Source organism: Notamacropus eugenii, chromosome 3 (genome assembly GCF_028372415.1).
Source record: "Notamacropus eugenii isolate mMacEug1 chromosome 3, mMacEug1.pri_v2, whole genome shotgun sequence".
In the NCBI taxonomy this organism is placed as follows: domain Eukaryota; kingdom Metazoa; phylum Chordata; class Mammalia; order Diprotodontia; family Macropodidae; genus Notamacropus; species Notamacropus eugenii.
In genome coordinates, this window is record NC_092874.1 from 205,613,108 (window position 1) to 205,627,101 (window position 13,994).

At 34.0% G+C, this 13,994-nt stretch overlaps 2 protein-coding genes across 9 annotated transcripts in view; one reads left to right on the forward strand and one right to left on the reverse strand.

Annotated features, from left to right (window-relative positions):
- Positions 1–13,994, reverse strand: part of DCP1B (decapping mRNA 1B) — a 73,466-nt gene that overhangs the window by 47,867 nt on the left and 11,605 nt on the right. For all 8 annotated transcript variants that reach the window (XM_072650137.1, XM_072650135.1, XM_072650136.1 and 5 more), the window contains one exon: positions 1,241–1,368. In XM_072650137.1, coding sequence (XP_072506238.1) covers positions 1,241–1,368 — 128 coding nt within the window. The remainder of the gene's footprint in view (positions 1–1,240; positions 1,369–13,994) is intronic.
- Positions 1–13,994, forward strand: part of CACNA1C (calcium voltage-gated channel subunit alpha1 C) — a 1,037,023-nt gene that overhangs the window by 20,311 nt on the left and 1,002,718 nt on the right. The gene's annotated exons all lie outside the window — the stretch shown is intronic.

Consider the following 13,994-nt stretch of genomic DNA (forward strand, 5'->3'; position numbering starts at 1 on the left):
GCCAGATATCCCCTTGTCCCCCCAAACTGCCTCCTTATCTATTTTATACCTATTTATGAGTAGTTGTTATTTGCTCCAGTTTAAATGCAAGTTCATTGAGGACAGAGACTGTTTCCACTTTGGTCTTTATATTCTCAGGGCCTAGCACAGTGCCTGGCAAACTGTAGAAAATTATTAAATTCATGTTGATTGATTTAATGATTAAGAGTTCCTGATGAGGAGCTTGCTCTACTAATGAGGATGGGTCCCTTTTCCGAAACAGAGATTTATCTATGACACAGTGCCTTGTCCAGGGTGACAGAGTTAGTATATGTCAGGTGGTACTTGAACCCAGGTTTTTCTGACTTCAAAGGTAACTATTATGTTGTCTTTGGGAATTTTCTAAGATGTTTTAAAACTTGAATTGTTTGGACATATACACCAAAATATTTATAGGAGCAGTTTTTGTAGCAGCAAAGAACTGGAAGCAAAGTAGATTAGAGAATGACTAAATAAATTGTGGCACGTGAATGTAATGGAATATTGTTGTGCTGTAAGAGATCACGAATATGATGAATGTAGAGAAACACGGAAAGATTTACATGCACTAATGCAAAGTGAAGAAGAGTCAAGAAAAAATTTACACAGTGATAACACTGTAAATGGAAAGAACTACTACATTAGTAACTGATAAAGAATGCTGCAAAATTAAAAAGAATAAGCTTGGCTCAGAAGAACAAATAAAAGAAACCTCCCTCTAACTTCTTGGGAGAGATGGGGAGACTGACGAGTATAGAACATGACATACATATTTAGTGGATCTTTGTGGTTGTCCTTGTCAACAAATCTCATATGATCTTAACATATGTATGAGAGACTCCTTGTTAGAGAACTTTCAGGCCTGTTTTGCTCTGCTGAATCAAATACTTTTTTAAAAACTTACTTTATTTGTTACTATTCTGTAACTGATAAACACACTGTGATCTACACAGTTGTAAGGCTGTGTCCTGCTGTAGAAAAATGTTTGCTAAAGACTGCCTATTTCCTTCTGATACTTTCATTGAGGGTACCGTTGATACATATGTATAGCATTCTAATAATGATGAGAAAACAAATGAGATAGGCATTTCCTAGGCTAACCAGTGTTGACCATCTGAACCAGTCTCATGAAGCAGCAAATGCTTCCATAGTGCAATTTAAAACACACATTAGAAAGTCAGAAGAAAAAATAACTGCCTAGTGCATTTAGAGGATTACTCACATCTGGCATTCCTATATAGAAGAAAAGGATCCTGAAGTTGGAAATCCAGGTCTTTAGTGATGGGTTCGGTCCTATTTTCCATGCTCAGCCTATTCATAATGGTGAATCCATGCTTGGGAGAAGCTGACCTGAAAATTAATATATGAAAAGTTGTTCAAAAGTTGTTATAGTGCAGCTTTGCTTTAGCAAGTCACAACCTTTTTGCCTCTATTCACATAATTTAACTATAGATTAGAGGTTCTTAACTTCTCTCCATGTTAAGAACCCTTTGGTTATCTGGGGAAGCCTACAAGGATCCCTTCTCAGAAGTATGTTTTTAAACTACATGAGACTACAAAGGAAATGAATTATTTAGAAAGAGTGATGTAAGTTTTCCCATTCAACTTTAAAGACCCTTGACATCTGTCTACAGACCCCAAGAGGTCCATGAATGCCAAATTAATAACTCATGCTTTGGATAAACCCTTTTTCCTTTACAAATATTTCTTTATTTGACAAATATAAAGCAACATTTAATAATTCTTGGTGTCGCTCTAATACATCTGTAATGTAGCACTTGCTTTTTTGCTATTCATTTATCAATTAACACTTTCCCCTGAAAATAATATTATATCATTCAATTTTATACGTGCAGGTCCTGCTTCCCTATTTTTCCATCAATATAAAATTTATATGAAAACAATCTACACACATAGTGGAAGTTCACAATTTCATAAACAATTCTCCTTTCTGTTCCTTCATATATATATACTGAAATGCTGATATCTGTTAAATTCATAACAGACAGGGAAATTTTTTATGGGTATATTTGAGGACATTATTGATGAAGATGTAAGAAAGGAGCAGGAAGGTTTTCTTATATGATATTTCACAACAAACCATATCTTTACCTACACAAGGTTAACTGAAAGATATAGGAAATACAAGATCCACTGTGCTTATTTTTGTTGATTATGAGACATCTCTACAGCACATGTCAAATTTATACAGGATTCCTTGAAACTATACAACAAAAATATCTTCATTTAATAACCCTCTGATCTTCAGGCATAAATCACGGAGTAATATGTTCACCAACGTGATGGAGGTGATCTAGTGCTGAGCCTAAGTACAAGAGAGCTTACACACAAGGAAGTCTTCCAGATGCTACTGTTTGCAGGTGACATTTTGCAAATGAAACACTGAAGAGAATCCTAGACAAACTCAATAGCCACTCAAACAAGTTCAACTTATCTACACAGGAATAACCAAGCAGATGAATACAGATAGGTCATATAAGGAATCTCCCTGAAATGGTTGCATTATTTGAATTTTTACTGTATATTCCCACTGAGTTGAAACTAATTACTGTATTTTACATAATTATAACTTCAAGCAGTAGGGGCAGCTAGGTGGTGCAGTGAACAGAGCACCAGTGCAGGAGTCAGGAGGACCTAAGTTCAAATCTCACCTCAGACACTTGACACTCACTAGCTGTGTGACCTTGGGCAAGTCACTTGACCCTAACTGCCTCATCCTGGGTCATCTCCAGGTATCCTGATGAATATCTGGTCACTGGACTCAGATGGCTCTGGAGGAGAAGTGAGGCTGGTGACCTGTACAGCCTTCCCTCACTCAGAACAAAATCAAGTACAAGTCATGTCATCATTTCTCTGATGGCATGGTCTTCTTCAGCAACACAGGACAAACACATACACACACAACTTCAAGTAGTGCAAATTCAAATACATATGACCCATCAAGGGGATTTCTCTTTTGCACTAAAAAGGTTGCAGTGTCTAATGTCCAGAATATGATATGCAGTTGGAATGACAATCTATAGCATATATCTGTCAGTATGTGCAAATGCACATTTTTTACTCAATCATTACAAACAGAAAATGAATTGGACTCAGAATTAATGAGGAGGAAGAGAAAAGGATGAACTGTTTTTCAGGAACTACTTCACTATGAAACAGATACCCACATTTTAAATACCAATATCTTCTGGTATCATTACATGGCATCGACTTGTGGAATGTTTTTCAGATATTAAGTTAATGGCTCATTCATTAGTAACTAAAATCTCTTCTTTATTTTTTAGCTAATAATGTTGTAGAATGAAACATGAAATAGAGTAACACTCAGACTGTCACAGAAAGAAGTATAGTAGCCATGAGTAGGCTGCAAAAATTTAATAAATAAATCATTTTAAAGGAGAAATAGAATTTTTAAATGTCATGAAAATGTTTTAAAGAGAAAGAAAACTGGCTGGTAAATAGGTGAGAATGAGATAGCCTATGAACTCTGTTATTATCCTTATAATGTCAGAAGACATTGCGGAAAATTCCCAATACACTGTCTGCCACTGAACATATGGAAAGGCACAGACATATATAATGGATAGGCATCACTTGGGGTGTGAAGGAATACCCACATCAAGAAGGTGAGAGTTCTGTTTCTTACTACACTGTAAGCTTTTTTTTTTTTTTTTATAGAACAGGGACACTGTCTTCTTTATACCCACAAGAATGTTTTACATAGTGTCCTAATGTTAATAGTCACTAAATTAAGTATCTCTGGATTGCTTTGTTGCCACACAGGATACATTGACCATTATTTGAGAATCTGCTGACAAAAATTTACATGTCTGATTAAAATTGAAAGATATGAAATTTCTTTGAGGGAAGATGTACAATAAGTTGCTGAACTTGCCAACAAGCATTATAAAATTAAAGCATAAGCAATCTAATCCAAATATCATTAGGAACTAAACTTCCCACAATGTAAAATAAAGGGAAATCTGAGTTACTTGAAAAGGTAATTATGCAAATTTTTCTCTTGCAATTAAATGTAATTGTTTTTAAGAAAATACTCAAATTACACAGAATTCAAACTTTACCAACTATATGTACATTTTTCTACCCCTAAGTTGCAGTCATAATAATTCCACTGTGGGTCTTTAGGTTGCAAGTAAAAATACCACAAGATTACAACATGAAACTGAAATAAATAGAAAAGATCCAATTTTAGAGATGATATCAAATTCTACAAAATTGTTAACCAACAAATAAAGAAGAGATTTTAGTTACTAATGAATGGACCATTAGCTTAATATCTGAAAAACACCTCTAGCAATTGTTTTAATACAAATAAGTAAAAAAAGTATGGTATTTTATATCATTATCACTTTGCCCTAACAGACTCTCTTTTTAATAACGACATAAGCCAAGTTCAGTTTTCCAGAGGCATCAATTTTACCAATGCGTCTCTCTCTCTTTCTCTCATTCTCTCTCTCTCTCTCTCTCTCTCTCTCTCTCTCTCTCTCTCTCTCTCTATATATATATATATATATATATATATATATATACGTTCTGCATTATGAGAAGAAATCATAAGAGGAAATATCAAAGAACAAGAAAAGAACAAAGAACTAGATTAGCCTTTTTTTTTTCTCCATAAGAGTAAGATTTTATTTCTTCAGGTATTTGAAGATGTTTTCTCTTTACATATCTTAAACAGCTTAAAATTTTGTCTTCAATTAATAAACATTTTCTTTCCTACTCCCTCCATACCTCAAAAGAAGAAAAAATCTTATAACAACAACGCATAGAAAAGCAAAGATGCTTCCCACAATGGCCATGAGTTCATTACTTCTATCAGGATGTGGGTAGCATGCTTCATTGCCAATCCTCTGGAACCATGGATGGACATTACACTAATCAGAATTTTTAAGTCTTTCAAAGTTAATTGTCTTTACAAAGTTGTATTACAATATACATTTTTCTTCTGGTTCTATTCACTTCATTCCACATAAGTTCATACAAGTCTTCACAAATTTCTATGAAATTATACTTTCTGTAATTTCTTATGGCACAATAGTACTCCATTACATCCATATCACATAATTTGTTCAACCATTCCTCAACTGATAGATACCTCTTTAGGTTCCAATTCTTTGACATACTAAATTTACAGCACCTATAGATGTTTTTGCACATGTGCATCACTTTCCTCTTTCTTAACCTGGCAATTAAGAGATAATTGGAGAAAAAAGACATAATTGGTAATTACAGTTGAACAATGAGGTCAGAAGTCATATAACAGAGGTTTTAGAAGAGTGTAAAAGCATAGGAAATAGAGACAATTCTTGAAGATCATTTCTCAAGGAGTTCAGCCATAACAAGGAGGAAAGAGGCCTACAGCTAGTGGCATGGTTGGATCAACAAGCGTTTGGTAAGGATGGAGAACACATGAGCATGTTTGTAAAAAACAGGTGAAGGAGCAAGATGGGAATAATGGTAGGGGCAATTAGCTGGAAAGGTTAGAAAAAGATGAGATCATGAACTCATGTAAAAGGGTTTGTCTTGGTAATGAAACAGATAACCTCTTAAACTAAGACTGGAGTGAAAGAGGAAATAGTGGAGAGTTGGAGATATCTGAGCAATGTGAGATGAAGAGAGAAATGGAAGTACTCAACAAACAGTGTCAATTTTTGAATTTATTATTTTTTATGGCAATGTATGAGGCAAGGTCGTAAGCTAAGAGGGTACATAGAGATGATGCTGTGGAGGGTTTGAGAAGAGAAGGTTTGGAATAGTTGCTCTGAAGAGCAAAATTAAGCAAACTGATTAGACAAGACTAGGAGGACTAACTTGCTTAAGTGAATATTACATAGTGCTGAACTGATTTAACAGAGTAGAGATTTGGAAAGGGAAGAAAATGTAGCTAGAGCAGGGGTGATGGCCGAGGAAAAGCTATAGGGTAGAGGGAATGGAAGTCATGATGAAGAACAGAGTTAGGAGGTCACAAAAACCTAAACAGAAGGTTATCTCAATGCCATTAAAGGCTGTAGGAGAGTCAAAACGCAATGCATTTCCTCAGTTCCTTGGATTTGGTGACTAGAGAGATCATTAGTAGCTTTGGAAGAAGCATTTTCAGGTGAATGATAAAGTCAGAAATCAGAAGGAAAAGGGTTTAGAAAAGAGTAAGAAGAGAGGAAAGGAAGGCACTAAGTATAGATGACTTTCTTAAAAAATATAGTTGAGAAAGTGAGGAGAGATGGGATGATAGCTAATGAACATGGTAGATCAAGAGAGGGTCTTTGAAGAATGGAGAAGACATGGGAGCATTTATAGGATGCAAAGGAGTCAATGGATTAACAGATTAAAGATTAGAGAAGGAGTAGCAGGGGACGGTAGCAGGGGCAATCTGCTGGAGATAATAGGAGAGATGGGGTCAACAGTGTATATGTAGAACAACAGGTTTTGGCAAAGAGAAAGGTCATCTCTTCATTTGATAGAAGTAGAGATAGTAAGAAAAGGTGTCTGACATGTTAATTTCTATTTCTTTGTGTAAGCTTTATAATGCATATAATTGTTAGCAATAGTACAGGTAACTACAATTGATCGTCATTATTCATGAATTCCATATTTGCCAATTCTCCTACTCACAAAAATTTGTAACCCCCCAAACCACACTCGTGGTGCTTTGCTCTTTGTTCATGGACATATACACAGGAGCAAAAAATGAGTCACATGACATACATGTTTCCAGTTGAGGTGAAACAAAGCAAGAGCATTCTCTGCCTTCCTGTTTCAGTTTTTGTGCTGTAAACAACTGTCCTTTCTCATGGTATATTTAGTGCTGCCGTGGTTTTTAAATATTTGTGCCTTTTGATGGGTGACTTTGTTGTGTTCCTAAGTGCAAGAAGGCTATGATACGCATTTTGGAGAAATTAAACGTTAGATGAGTTTTGTTTAGGAATAAGTTTCAGTGCTGTTGGCTGGGAGTTCAAAATTAATGAATCTACAATATAATATGTCCCAAAAAAGGAAGAGGAAATTCATGAATCTGTACATGAGGCAGCTCTGGAAAGTGCTGAAATGTTGTGAACAGAGGCTTGTAGGAACCTAACTCTGTATTTCCCCAAGGATCAGTGATTCAGTATTCACTAACTCAGTGTTCAAGGAGACTTTATAGAAAATAACTACCCCAAATGATGACAATTAATTATAATTTATAAATAAATAAACATAAACATATTAGGAATGCATGCTCTAAATTATTTTTACTGATAGGGATTTGGAGACCACTGACCTAGAAAATAAAATTCAAACTTTTTAGCCTTACCTCTAAGATCATCCATAATCTGATCTTTATCTACTTTTCTAGTCTTTTCCCCATTTACCCTCCTACAGGAAACCAGTGTTTCAACCAAATTCACTATTACTGAACATACACATATGTTCCTATTCTGGTTCTTGTCAATCCTCCTAACAAAAACCCTTTCTCCCTAGCTCTCTGATTGTGTAAATTTTACACACCCCTCAAAGTATAACTTAAAGCCTACTTCCTCTAACTCACAATGATTTCTTCTTCCACTCTATAAAATCTATCTCAAAGGACTGCTATGAGGCACTAAAGAGATAATCTAAGGAAAGTACTTTAAAAGTTTTCAGTTGCTTCATGTCAATGTGAACTACCACTGCTACTGCTTTCTACATTTAAGAACATGCTATGTTGTATTCTTAATTTATCTTTTCATATACAAGTATTGCTCTCCCCTCTTCCATGAACTAGACTGCAAGCTCTTTGAAAGTAGAAAACAATCAATTCAATCCCATAAACACTTAAATGTCTTTACTGTGTACAGAGAACTTTTCTGCAGGCCCTGGGAGAGAGACAGAGCATAACTTAAGATATGGTGTGCCCTCATGGAGTTTAGTTCTAGCAAGTCACTAATATAAAATGATGCAAAAAGTGCTATGTGAAATCCCAAAAGGGAAAAGATCACACTGATTATAAGGATAAGGGAAGTCTTTCTGGAAAAGGTGGCATACAAAATTAGTCGTTAAAAGGATGGGTAGATATACTACATAGATAGAATTGGCCAGATTTAGCTCATGATTCTAAGGGTAAATTCAAAGCTAACACTATAGTTTCAACTTGGGAGACTGAATGAATAGTGGCTACCACTGACATCAAAGTAAGAAGAAACAAGTTTAAGGGATCAATATTAAGCTCCATTTTGGACATGACTTAAATAGGACTATGTCTTATACCTCCTCCTTGTATCCTAACACCCAGAGCAATGAATGCCTTTGTAGGCTGAAGGGGACCATCAACTGTTTGCTGATAAATTTTATCTGCAATATTCCATAACCAAAACAATACTTCTGTCTCCTTTCTATTCTCAGAGCCACCACCTTTATTCTGCTGTGTGTGTGAGTATATATGTGTGTCTATGAGAGATGTATAAAATGTTCTGCCACTACCTTCCATAACTACATCTCAGCATCATTTCAAGAGAAAGAAATAAAACTCATAGCATTTGCCTAAATCCACTCTAACTCTCTTTCTATCTATAATGATTCTTTAAAAGCATTTTCAGTTTTCATATTGCTATTCTGAAGAATCAGAACTTTATAATGCAAAAAAGGGGGATTTCCATTTTAAATGCTGATTATGGACTATAATCTTTTTCATAGTAAAATATAATTGACAAGCAGCACAGAGCCTTGTTGATATCAGAAGTTGTAAATCCTATATTTTTATTGTAATGTATTTTAATAATTAATGTTTTGTCTCTATTTAAAACATAATGGTTACATCCATAATACCAAGCCTATATTGAGATTTGAATTTTATTTCAAAAGTATTATTCACCAGCATATATATCATCAATCAATTAAAAAGCACTTTTGAGGTGAGCTGGAGTCAAAATGGCACAAGGTTGGCATTTCTGCTTAATTCTTCCAACACACCTCCTACACCAAAACCTAGAAAATGCATCAAACCAAATTCTAATCAGAAAAATCCAGGAAAAAGGTCAGTGAGTAATTTTTTCTCATCCAAGGCAAATTAGGCAGAAAGACAGAAAAGGATCATGAGAAATCAGAGCTGGCTAGGAGTGTAAGACGATGGTCTCAGATCAAGGAGAAAATATTGCAAGCAGCCTAAAAGAAATCAAGTACTATGGAGCCACAGTGAGAAATGCAGAAGATTTAGGAGTCACACACTAAAAAGAAATGGAAGGCTTGGAATGATATTCCAGAAAGCAAAGGATGTAGAATAACAATGAAGAATAATCTATTCAGCAAAACAGCATTATCCTAGAGGCGGAAAAATAGATATTTAATGAAATAATGATAATAATGAAATAAAATAATTTTAAGCCTTCCTTATGAAAAGACCAGAGGTGAATGGAAAATATGGCATTCAAACACTGGACTCAAGAGAATCATAAAAAAGTCAATATAAGTGAGAAATCATAAGCATCTTTAAAAAAAAGGTTAAAGTGCTTACATTATTATACAAGGAAATAATACATGTAACCCATCAGAACTTTATCATCATCAGTGTTCTTAGAGGAATCCTGGATATAATTCTAAAGAAGACCGGAAGGGTGGGGAAAAGGAACGCACTGTGAGAGGCGAGAAAAGAATGGGAAAATTATTTCTCATAAATGGGGAGCAAAAAGAAGAGTTTATACAATAGATATACCAGTGGGAAAGGGAATGGAAAATGTTTGAACCCCACTTTCATATGAACTGGTTCAAGGAGGGAAGTGTATATACAATTGGATATAGTAATTCATTTTACTCAAGAAAGAAGTAGAAGGGAAAAGAGTTAAGAGAAAAGGCAGGAGAGAGAAAAAAAGAGAGAGAGTAGATTATGGGGGCAGTGGTCAGGTCATTTCTCACTTATGCATGGTGCCTTCATAGAAACTGACCATATGCTATGGCATAAAAATCTCACAGAAAAGCAGAAATATAAATTCATTTTTCTGACCATAATGCAACACAAATTACTTGCAGTGAAGGCCCTTGGAAGCATAAATTAAAAAAAAATTGAAAACTAAATAACTTAATCCTAAAGAATGGGCAGGCCAAAGAACAAATTACAGAAAAAAATTTTAAGTCCATTAGAGATAATGACAACAATGAGTCAACTTAACAAAATCTTTCAGAATGTAGCCAAAACAATAATTAGGGGAAAATGTATCTCTAAATACTTATATCAATGAAACAGAGAAAGAACAGATAAATTGGGCATATAACTAAAAAAGTTAGAAAACCAATAAATTAAAACCCTCCAAAGAAATATATTAATATATTACATACTGACAATCAAAGAAGAATCAAATTGAAAATAAAAAACTACTGAACTAGCTAATAAAACTGGAAGCTGATTTTCTGGAAAAAGAAAACAATAGACAATTTGGTTAAAATATAAAGAAGTCAAATTACTAGTTTCAAATTTTTTTTTAAAAAGTGAATTCACAATTAATGAAAATGAAATAAAAGCAATTATTACGAGCTGTTACCCAGCTATATGCCAACAAAACTGACAATCTTAGTGAATGAACATTTACAAAAATTGCCCAGATTAGCAGAATAGGAAATAAAATACTTACATAAGGCTGTCTTAGAAGAAAAAATTGCTATAAATGAATTCCCTATGGGGGGGGGGGGACACACAGGATCAGAAAGATTTACAAGCAAATTGTATCGAACAATTAGAGAACAATTAATTTCAATACTACATAAACTGTTAGAAAAAAATAAGTAAAGAAGGAATACTACCAAACTCCTTCTATGATACAAACATGGTCTTGATAACTAAACCAAAGTCAAAACAGAAAAAGAAAACTACAGATCAATTTCCTGAATGAATACTGATGTAAAAAAATATTTAAATACTCTTAAGCACATTATAGGAACATATACCAAATATGATACACTATGACCAGGCCTGATCATGCATGGTTCAATATTAGGAAAACTATAAGCATAACTGACCATATTAAAAAATAAAAACATGATTATTTCAGAAAACAGAAAAAAAGATTATTGATAAAATACAATATCCATTCCTATTAAAAATATCTGAAAGTACAGTATCTATCTTAAACCAATCACCTGTAATGAGAATAATCCAGAAGCCCTTCCAATATGAGCAGAGTGAAGCAAGGATGACCATTATCACCATTACTAATTCACCACTGTACTAAAAATGCTAGCTATAACAATGACACAAGAAAAAGATATTGAAAGAATAAACATAGGCAACGAGGAAACAAAACTACTACTGCAGATGATATGATGGTTTACTTAGAAAAATCTAAAGAACCAATCAAAACAATCTCAGCAGAGTTGCTGAATAAAATAAATCCAAACAAATGATCAGCATTTCTATATATTGCTACCAAAATTCAGCAGAGATAAATTACATTCAAAATACATACAGACAGTATAAAATACTAGAGAGTCTAACCACCAAGGAACCCAGGAACTATTTGAATACAATCACAAAACACTCATCACACAAATAAAGACAGATTTAAACAATTAAAGAAATATTAATTACTTCTGGGTAGGCTGAGCAGCTAGCTGGTGGAGTGGATACAGCATCAGGCCTGGAACCAGGAAGACTTGGGTTCAAATCCAGTCTCAGACATTAACTAGCACTGACCCTGGGCAAGTCACTTAACCCTGTTTGCCTCAGTTGCCTCACCTGCTGGAGAAGGAAATGGCAAACCATTCCAGTATCTTTGCCAAGAAAACCCCAAAAGAGGTCAAGAAGAGTTGGATACAACTGAAAGCAACTAAACAACAACCAAGGCAGGGCCAATAAAATAAAAATGAAAATACTACCTAAATTAATTTATTCAGTACCATAATAATCAAATTATCAAAGAATTACTTTAAATAGATAGAAAAATTATCTGCAGGAACAAAAGGTCAAGGACATTAAGGGAATTAATGAAAAAAATGGAAAGGTGTAGGGATGGGGAGGGGGAACTAGAAAGAAATCACCAGATCTTTTCCAGATGAATAGTGTATCTATCTTCTCCCTTTGAAGTTGATTTTTTTAAACACAAAGATAAGACTTTTTACATTCAAACCCTATTATTATCTTATCAGAGTCTGTTTAGTAATTAGACTGCTCAAATATTTTGCTACCATGATTCAATAAGTATGCAAGCATTCATGAGATACTTATTACTGCTCATTGCTAGTGATACAAAGACAAAAACAAATGAAATTATATTCTAAAACAGGAGTTGACAAATTTTTCTGTAAAGGTTCGGATAGTAAATATTTTAGGCTTTGTGGGACACGAGGCAAAATTGAGTAGATTATGAAGGTATGTAATATAACAGGCTAGGAATCAAATTTTTATAATTTTTTATGGATGAAACAAAATATATGAACAATTAAGCATAATTATTTGAAATACAGGTGCATTAATGTGAAGAAGGGAATTATTCCTGGGGGGATATTTCGCTTGAGATTAAAAATTACTGTTCTCTATCATAAAAATTGATTTGCAATTGTTCATCTGTTAATTTAATCTGTAATGAAATTTTATGTACTTAACTTGTGAAAGTTTAATGGTAGTCATCTTTAGAGAGGAAAGGGGGAGGGGAAAAATGAAAAAATGATAACTTTTATTATACATTTACAAAGAATAGCAAGTTGTACATAACAGATTGGCAATTTCACGTTCAATCTTTTTAATTATACTATGTTATAGAAATGCTTGTTTTACTGTGCATACCCTTTGATCCAGTAATACCACTATCAGGTCTGTATCTCAAACAGATCATAAAAAATGGAAAAGGACCCACATGTGCAAAAATATTTATAGCAGCTCTTTCTGTGGTGGCCAAGAATCAGTAATGGAGGGGATGCCATCAATTGTGGAATGGCTGAACAAGTTATGGTATATGAATGTAATGGAATATTATTGTTCCATAAGAACTGATAAGCAGGCAGATTTCAGAAAAACACAGAAAGACTTACATGAACTGATCCTGAGTGAAGTAAGCTGAACCAGGAGAACATTGTACATAGTAACACCAACAGTGTGATGACCAACTTTGATAGACTGACCTCTTCTCAGCAATGATTTAAGATAGTTCCAAAGTCTCATGATGGAAAATGCTATCCACATTCAGAGAAAGAACTGTGGAGTCTGAATGCAGATCAAAGCATACATACTAATTTCTCTTGTTTTTCTTTCTTGTGGCTTCTCCCTTTTGTTCTGCTTCTTCTTTCATGAGACTAATGTGGAAATATGTTTAATATGATTGTATATAAATATCAGATGGCATGCTGTCTTGGGGAGAGGTTAGGTGAGGGAAAGGGAAAATATTTAGAACTCAAAATTTTATAAAAGTGAATGCTGAAAATTAAATTATATAATTATACACACACACACACTCACACACAAAAGGGAAATCCTTGTGTTATTCCATAAATTGAAAATAAAATATGTATTTTTTAAAAAACTGCATTTTCCCACAGATAGGTACTGTCAAATACTGGTATCAGTCCATAAGCATATGATTTTAAATGAGCATATTTCTTGGAAGTCATTTAAAAATTAAAAAAATTTTTCTCTTGATATTTGTCTTTTAGCATGGCATTATAGTGCATTACAGTGCAACCTCCAATTGAAGGTTAAGTGGAAGCTCCTCAATTGCAGTTAAATGGATTTCAAATTATAGAAATTTCTTACTAGTTGCTGCAACTGTAGTTTGAGCTCAGAAAATCTATCTACTACAAATATGTGCAAGAATGGAGATCTTGCTTCTTGTTTTAACTTATGACAACATGGGATGCATATAAAAGGCAGTCTGATGTTACTTATGATTCAAACACTAGTTGTCATAAATTGACTTTACCATAGTATAAATTTTGCATATAAGCACTGTTTTGCCTTGAACTTTTAGGATGAATTCATTCATAAATATTATCAAGTTTAG